The sequence below is a fragment of the Artemia sp. Qi Xiang Cuo genome, chromosome 4 (assembly GCF_049724085.1).
Source record: "Artemia sp. Qi Xiang Cuo chromosome 4, ASM4972408v1, whole genome shotgun sequence".
In the NCBI taxonomy this organism is placed as follows: domain Eukaryota; kingdom Metazoa; phylum Arthropoda; class Branchiopoda; order Anostraca; family Artemiidae; genus Artemia; species Artemia sp. Qi Xiang Cuo.
The window spans coordinates 88,282,941-88,292,141 of record NC_142797.1 but is presented as its reverse complement, the minus strand read 5'-3'; the positions used below and the strand labels follow the sequence as shown (position 1 = coordinate 88,292,141).

Sequence of the window (9,201 nt, the reverse complement as noted above, 5' to 3'; positions counted from 1 at the left end):
TCATAAAACCTTCAATAAAACGATTGTTTCCTCTTTTTTCCTCCTACATTCATATTCGTCGGTCAGCAAAAAGTATGAAACGTAATTCTTAGCTATACTTGAGTTTTAGAATCTTTTATTTTTGTTCAGATGGATGCAAATAAAATTGAGGTTTAAAAATGCTGTTGGTAGTTACGTATGTTTATATTGGCGTAACGTATCTAGTTAATATGTATTTGGTTACTCAGATATGAAAGGAAGAACTTGCTACATGTTCTCATAACAAAAAATATTCATTTTGGTATTTTATTTTTATTATTTCAGATGCATATTACCTCTAGCAAGATAATAAAAAAAATTCTTATATAAACCTAGAAATTGGTATCTTGTGCACAGTTAGGTCTAATTGGGTGAAAAGACAAACTTCTATTAAGAAAATTTAATCACTCAAATAAATTAATAAAGGATTCAATGAATAGCAGAAAATACAAAGACTATACTTTCAAATAACAATGAGGCACCTTCGTTTTAAATAAACCGACTTTTGTGTTACTGCAGTTCTTCCCAGTCATTTGTCCTTCCTAATTTTTCAATAATACTGGTGAAAAATTCATTTTCTCTGATTTTGATAAGAGTTTTCAAAATCTCATGGTCTTCATTAACAGACAACAAATGGCTACTGAATGATCTTTTTCTTCCAAAGCCACTAAATAAGAATTGAATTAAATTGAAGAAGACTGTGACAATGGCTAATGGTCCAAAGAAAAGGATGTTGAATATTGCTTGTAATATTCTTTGGAGAAGAGACGAAGGCGGTGCTGGTGCTGCAACGAAAAATAAATGTTAGTTCTGGACCCACATACACTTATTATAAAACTAACATCCATTCATAACAGCTTGCCGGCTGAGTAAATTTGGCTTCATTGTCAAAATAATTTATAAAGAAACTACCTTAGACCGAATAGGAAGACTAAAACTGATGATTATTAATCACACATTCGCTCAAGCTTCTTCTAGGATATAAAAATTGCTTTAATAGAAATTTCTAAATTCTTGATTTTAATATTTACAGTCAATGGTTAATAGTTACAGTCCTTGATAAGTCTTTGAACATTACACTGAAAGATTCATTACTTTTCTCTAGAATATATATCTATAACTATTAAGCAATTTGGATTGCTATAATGTTTATCATGATTGCAGCAGTAGCTGCAACCTATTAAAGGCAACCACAGTCCATAATGACCAAAAGCTTAAAAACATGTTTTGAGAAAAAATGCCATCTGATAATGAATCAAGAATGGTAACTACTGTTTCCGTTAATCTTCAAAGTAAAAATTTACTGCGAAAATAAATTTATGCTGATTTCAAAACAGTGTCTGAAACCCCTCGAAAATGGCGTACGATTGAAATGAAACTACACCCTTGGAGACATGGTTGAAAACCGTGTGCAGAAAAATTACAGTCCTCGACTTTGAAAAATGAGAAAAATGTCTTCTTTGCCTGGGTACCACTAACGTGTCTCCCTTTTTTCACTATTTTCTTTTTCTACTAGGGCTAGAGGGTGACAAGAACATTATAAAGAGATGCTTAATATCTCCTATGAACGGAAATTGAAGTGTCTTTTTAAAATCATCAAAAATATTAAAAGGGCAACTATCCCCCTCCCAAAAAGTCCCCTCTGCCTCAAATTTGTCTGATCAAAATTTTGAGTTAGTAATATTTTCAGCATTGTTAAAAGGTCCAATAGCTATGTTTATGGGGATAATGGGACCTTCTTTAGTCCCTGAGGAAAGGGATGTGGGTGGTGTCAGACGTATCAGCAACATGCATATCAGCATCGGATCTATTTTCAGTCATGGTTTTGGGCCTTCTATGTGTTCATGCAGAGAAACTGTATTTGTTTAGGCTGATTTTGATAATTCTGAGTTGGGATTTTTTATAAGATTTCAGGTTGGTATTTTCCACGGGAAGGGTTAGCCATCTCACGCTGACTGAAGAATGATTATTATTCAGTTAATATAAACCTTAAATGCTTATTATGAAAACAGCCAGGAAAAGGAGAGTGGAGAGACCCAGGGTCCTCACAAGATTTTTCTGGTACCCTCAATCCTTATTTTTAATTTTTTAAATAAACTTGTAAATTGGGTCAATTATTTGAACCCTATCAAGATGACCAGCCGTAAGGAAAAGGGAATTTTTTCTGTGGGGTTTTTTCCGCAGGGTACTTTCTGATGGAGGATGTTCAGGGGTAGGCTACTACACCAGAATAGAGATGATAACTGGCTCATTTAAAAGCTATTGCTTATACCTTCGTGGCTATTACACGTTCTACCATCTTTTAGATTTCATACATGTCATTGTTAAGTAGTCTGTTGGGAGAATTGACCAAGAACTATTTTCCTTTAACACGGTCGGCCGACATTAAGACTCGCAAAATGATTTTTAAGACTTCGAATGCTCTTACCAGGAAGACATTTTAAAAACAGCAGATAATTAGATTTCAAAATCCTCAATGACTTCTATTGAAATATCTCCCTTCCTTCGTCCTGTCGCAGAAGTTAAGCTTCATCAAATATAGTTTAATGCTCTCACTCTTTACAACATAAACTATTTTTAACTCAATGTTTTATAATAGCCACTTATGATTTTATTTACTGAATGAGGTCCAATAACTATACTTTTGGTGATGACATGATCCTCAATAGTTCCTTGGAAAAGGGTTATTAGCTAAACAATTATGGTATTACAAAGAACAATAGATTAAGTTAAATTAACACAGCCGTAGTTTAGTTAGTAGAGCGTTAGACTTCAAATCTGAATGTAGAGTGTTCATTTGTAGATTTGGTTAAAAATTTTTTTTTTTAATCAGAGTTTTGTCATTTCTACATGGTTAATTTTCTGATGATTCCCAATATTTGTACATGTGGTGCACTTATCTTTAAACTTGTCAAGTATTTTTATTCAAAAGGGAATGGAGCTCATCCTGTTTCATTGTTTGCAACAAAATTCTGAGTAGATCACTAAATCCATTTGCTCAAACCCTTGCCATTTAGGGGTTGGAGAAGTGTAGGTATGTAGTTTTGGAACCAGTCAAAGTTGTATATTAAAAGAAGGATTTCTAATTGCTATAATGTCAAATTCAAATTATTTATTGACTTTAATATTTAATAAACTGTATTGGAGCTCCCTGACCCTTCTCTTTCTTTTTCTAGATAGATGATCTGTTTCCCTTTGCTCAATTACTTTTGCTTAGGTTTGCCTATAATATAATTTTCAATTGCAAGCTAAACTCTCGTCGTGGAGGCAGGCAACCATTTCGCAAGAGAAAAATAAGTTGACTGGACTACAAAACATATTCTAAGGGCCAATTCAATTGATGGGATTAATACATTAGATTGGCCTACATTACACTGAGCCAAACCCCAAGGGTCAAAATTCTTTCTGTGTTCAAATATTATATTTTAGTCTGTTTTGAGAGTCTGTTTAGAGACTCTGTTTAGAAAGTCTGTTTTCAGAGTTTATATACATGTTTTGTTGGATTGACCTTTGAGAGAATACAAATGAGTTATTTTCTTCAAAAACGTAAGATTATTTTCCTGAATCCAGGCAGTGTAGGAAAATAGTTTGCGAGAAAATACCGTCATTAATATATCAACAGGGGGGTCTGTTTACCCTAAAAGAGATAGTTAGATATATTTTTGGTGACCCATGTTGTGGCCCCCTTGGTCCAGAGTCTGGCCCTTTTGATTGTTTGATCATGTTATTATACCAAACAAAATGGACAGTGGTGCTGGTGTGGCGTTAGAGAGATAACGTAACTGATAGCCCTAAGGCAACCAGTACAAACAGTGGTACTAGAGTTGGCCCCAGATATAAATGTGGTACCAGCCGTGGTCTTCATTACAATAGTGGTGGCAGCCAGTTAAGGAAATTTATCAGGAGATAGATAAAAAAATCCGTATTTTTCCGAGGATAGTATTTAATTTAGCCTAATTAGTAGCCTACTGTGATTACATGTAAAAAAATTGCAGGAAAAAGACGGAATCAATTAATATATAAGGAAAGTCTCAATGGGCATAATCTTGTTAAAATATAAAAAAAATTATTACAAAAATTATTGGCAAATTGAGACATATCAAGTTTTCATAATTACCGGACGTTCGACATTCGTGAAAGTATTTTCATTTTGATTAAAATAATAGTTTTTAGCTGAATTTTGAAACAATGTCGGTCAGATACGGTACGAGGAAATTAGAACGAACGGACTAGGAAAATGAATTAAGAAGACATAACGACAATGAAAATCAAAGTAGACCAAGCAAGAGGAGTAGTAGGAGCTCAAAATCCAGAAGGGGCCCACGAAAAAGTAGTCTTGTGGATATGATACAATATATATTAAATTTGATGGAGGCTGAAACAAAAGTCAGAGAACAAAAAGAGAAAGTAAGGGAACAAAGAGAAGAGGTAGCCGATAGAAAGCACAAAGAGTATATAAGAGAATTCAGGATGAGATTGATCAAATTGAAAAAGATAGTCAAGTTAATGAAATATATCATCAGGCTCATATGGAAATTCCAGCCAAGGCTTTCGAAGCCCTTTAGGGAATGTCAGTAAGTGAGAGATTTTTAAGACATTTATCAGATATTAAATGCTAAGATGGAAAAATATGCAACTTTTTTGACAAGGGGGGAAGGCTGACCGGCCCATAAAACGAAATGAGAGGCTAAGTCAACCTGTCGAAAAACTGAAATGCTGGATGCTCCAGTTCGAAATGTTGATAATCTGGAAAAATAGGATGTGGAAATGAAGAAGCCATGTAATATTGAAAAAGGACACCCGAAATTAATTTTTCGAAAGAATGTTTAGAAAATAACAAACTTCAAAACACATTTACCGAATATGAGACGCCGACAAGTATATACCAAAATAAAGCACTAAATGTACCCGAGAAAAATGAGAATTATCTTCGTACGTACTTTTTTTCGTAAATTTTGAGAAAATTTTCAACCTTATGAAAAGCTAAACGCAAGAATTCAATTCCTATTTGATGACATATTTTTGGATCTGCGGTAAGAGTAAACAAAACTAAAAGAGAGAGAAAAAAGATACAAAGCAAAACTATAATTTAAGAATTCAATTCTAATTTAGTGACGAGTTAATTCCTTTTGCGACAAAAGGAAAGATAATTTATAAGGAGAAAAGAAATATTAAACGGAATTACAATAAAAAATGCATTCAAAGATGGTGGACATGGGAATACAATTCAAATTTAATTATAATTTATTTTGCGTTATCGTCAAAGTTAAGAAAAGTGAAAAAGAAAAAAGAAGTACAAGAGAGAGACAAAATTTAGAGGTTCAGTCTGCAGTGGCGGAAAACAGAATTTGGGGAGAAGTACAAAATTATGAGAAGAAAAAAGGGCTCAGGGGGGGGACAAAGAGGTATAAAACCCAGTAGGAAAATTAGAAAAATTAAGTAAAATGAAAAAGATGAGGAGGGAGGACAAGGTCCATGACTTATTAAGAAAAACTACAGATAATCATAAAATAAAATTGAATGGACGGCAACAGCTTGCGGAAAGATTGGGCGATCTTGAATTTCGGCTTGGATTGGAAAATGTTTGGAAGGAATATGAGATTATGCCTTGTAAAAGCAAGAATGTCGCAATCACACTTTCTAACATTCCGAGAAAAACACAATTGAAAAATGTATGATACGCCAAATTAAAGCCGCTAGTGTGAGAAACCTCTTGGTAGAATTTGGGTCCGAGTGGCTAAGATTTACTAGGTCAAAATGTCGAACAAACAATCGATACGAAATTTTAGCCCGCCCTTTTTGCTGCTAAAGTAGTTACCACAAAAAGGATAGAGAGCGCTTGGGTTCTTTTTCTATTTTGTTCGACAATTTTTATTAAATATTTTCTCAGGAATACCAAGGCTTATCTTAAGGCTCAGAAGGGGCATTTCAACCTTTTTATACTACTTTGGTTGTTTAAACTGAATTTAATACATAGTCATTATAATACAACCTCAGAAATTTTGACAACTTTGTAAAAAAAAGGCAAGGTAACTTATCGGGTCTTTACTGACGGCCTCCCGGGTTGCAGCTTCTTCTTCTGAGATTGCTCTCTATACTGCAGTGGGTGGGTGGTTATTGTCTTGATTCTTGCTTCCAAAAAGACACTTGTAGTACTCCACATTTAGAGGAGACATAAACCTTTAGGTTGATTGCACGTCTTTAATTTTTTTTTCCAATAGAAATAACAGGTTCGGAATCCAACCAGCTTTGCGACAACAAAAAAAACTCAACCACTTTTGTGGAAGAAGTGTCTTTCCCTGCCTTAAGTTTACCCCCTCCACAGCAGTGTTTATTTAAGAGACTGATTTGTCTGAAAATGACAGTCTGTAACAAGTAGCCTTATTTAAACTGAAGTTTTTAAACTTTGGAAAAGGATCATTAGCAGATTTATAGATCTTAGGAGGCCTGCTGAAGATCCAGCACTTTGTTCATTTGATGAACAAACATTGTTCATTTCATGTCGTAACTGACCGGAGGTTAATCCTTCAGTCGGTTTCGACAATTTCCACTTTAACAAAAGTGAAAAACATGCAATTACAATAAAGTTCAATTTTTGATTTACTCGGACGGGAGGCATCGTACAAGCAAACAAATTACACCATTAGAAAACTTTAAAAAAATAACTCTGGTAAGGTCCGTAACTCAATTTTGACTAGGGGTGTCAATTATGACATTCTTGCCTTCACAATGCGATTATTCCTATCAAATCTAAGGTAGATTTAGTCTCTTTTGGGGCAAAGGAGCCCCTCTGGGGATCCATGGATGATGGACAGTTTGCTCAACGGAGAACTTGTTGGCCAGTTGTGACCCTGTTACCGAGATTTTGCCTCTCTGATCTGGAGTCCTTAGGGGATACTCTCTCCCAATCACTTCATAGTTCACCCTAACCACTATTATTGATGAATCGTTCGGTGAGATTCTTACCTGATTTCCCTGTACCCCTACCGTTTTCACTGGCCTTTGTATTTACCGCCATAAATTATTTCAAATTATGTCAAGGGGTAATTCATGTTTTAATGGAGATGCGGTGGTGTTTCAGCCAACGGAGAGTAAGACGTTAGTTCAGTTTTGAATACTGGCATCATCAAAAATCATTAAATGTACCAGAACCTGATTCTACGCTTCTGTCAAATGTAAATTCGTGAGAGCGAGACATTTTTTATTAAATCTTGCTAAGCACGATCGTTTTCTGGTAATTTTGTGGAATTTAATTTTTCAAACCTCACATGGATGCTCATATGATCTAGACTAGCGTTGTTCTGCAGTGGACAGGATGGGAGGGTGAAAGATCTGGATCCAAGCTGTGGAAGCAGCAGTATAGACGCTGATGAAAGAAAGAAGTCAAATGGATATTATAAAGTTGAAGTACATTGGGATGGACCAGTGTGGCACGTGGGTGGTCATTTACCTATTCTCAATTTCATTTGCCTATATTTGCTTATAATATAATTTTCAATTGCAAGCTATACTCTCGTCGTCAAAGCAGCCATTTCGCAAAAGAAAAACAAGCTGACTGGACTACAATTCTCTATGAGTCCTCACACGGGCTGGCTAAATTTTAGGCCATTGATTCTTAATATATGCTTACGGCAAATTCAATTGAGGGGCTTGATAAATTAGATTGGCTCAAGTCACACTGAGTCACGCCCCAACTGCCAAGATTCTTTTATGTGTTAAAATATCATGTTTAAGTCTGTTCTGAGAGTCCTTTTTGAGACTCTGACTAGACAGTCTGTTTTCAGAATTTATGTATATATTTATGTATATATTATATATATATTTATGTATATATGTTTTGCTGGAGCGACATTTGGATGAACATGGTTGTTCTTAATTTTGATATTTTATTTTTGTTTAATTTTTTAGGCAAAAAGTCGAAATTATTTCTAATAAATGAGCTCAAAAATATTCATTTACAAAAACAAGCAGTCAAAAAAATAATAGGATAAGACGAATATTTTCTATATTTTCTATATTTTCTATATTTAAGTTTGTAAAACTATGGGTCAGTATAACTTTAGGCTTTTAGTGAGTTTCAAGTGATCTATTTTCAAAAACCATATAAGATTATTTTCCCCAAACGTAGGCAGGGTAGGAACAGAGTTCGCAAGGAAATACCGTCATTAATGTATCGACAGGGGGTCCGTTTACCCTACAAAGAGATAGCTAGATATATTAGTGGTGACCCAAGTTATGACCCCCTTGGCTCATAGTTCAGTCCTTTTGATTGTTCTGTCACGTCACCATACCCAGTGAAACCACCACTGGTGATGATGTGGCGGTAGAAGGATCAAGTAGCTGGTAGCCCCAAGGCAAACAGTACAAAAAATTGGTGCCAGCGTTGGCCCCAAATATAATTGTGGTACCAGCGATGGTCTACAAAACAATAAACACTATAAAACTATTTCTAAGGTATAAAGAAAAATCATAGTACTAAAAACCTATTTGGGTTTATTTGTTATATTTTTCTAGTTTTCAGGTTATGTTGCAAATTTTTCTTGTTTATTGCTATTCCACACCTGTATCTCTGTAGTTTTTTATTATTTAGCAGGAGGGAGGGATTTCAAGTGAAGTAAGTTACAGATACAACAATTTTCGCTAATATTTTGACAACTTTGAAAATTTTCTTTTGAAAATCATTTACTTCTAGAATGCAAAGAAAATTGATGTGCGATAAAAATTATAGAGATTATTTCTTTAGGTCCATTTCATTTTTAATATAGAAGACCATACTTTCTTGTCTGCTCTGCATAATATTAAGCTGATTTAAAACGTTAGACTTTAACCAATATAGGTTCCAATGTTGAAATGCTCAACTAGTTCCGTAACGAATTATCGTTCTCAATGGGTAAGCTTATATTGTTTTATAATGTGTGGGTAATGAACTTCGTGTAGTAAGCTTGATGTTTTGCACGAACACTTAGCTAATTCCATATAAATATGGTTCATATTTCTGATAGTACAAAGACATAACAAATATGCAGAACTTGGTAATTGCTTATTGATTTTTCCATTACAATTGATCTTTCAACCTACAATGGATATACATAATTTATCATTACAAAAGATTTTTCAACATAACAGCCTGCAGTCAAAGATTACTTCTCCATGTTGGGTTTCCATCCTTTTAGACAACTAATT

General features: G+C 34.3%; 1 protein-coding gene across 1 annotated transcript in view; it reads right to left on the bottom strand.

Moving 5' to 3' along the window:
• Positions 1 to 463: 463 nt before the first annotated feature.
• Positions 464 to 9,201, bottom strand: part of LOC148953596 (uncharacterized) — a 105,215-nt gene continuing 96,477 nt past the window's right edge. The window contains exon 5 of the mRNA XM_089087752.1: positions 464 to 803. Coding sequence (XP_088943878.1) covers positions 529 to 803 — 275 coding nt within the window. The 3' untranslated portion in view covers positions 464 to 528. The remainder of the gene's footprint in view (positions 804 to 9,201) is intronic.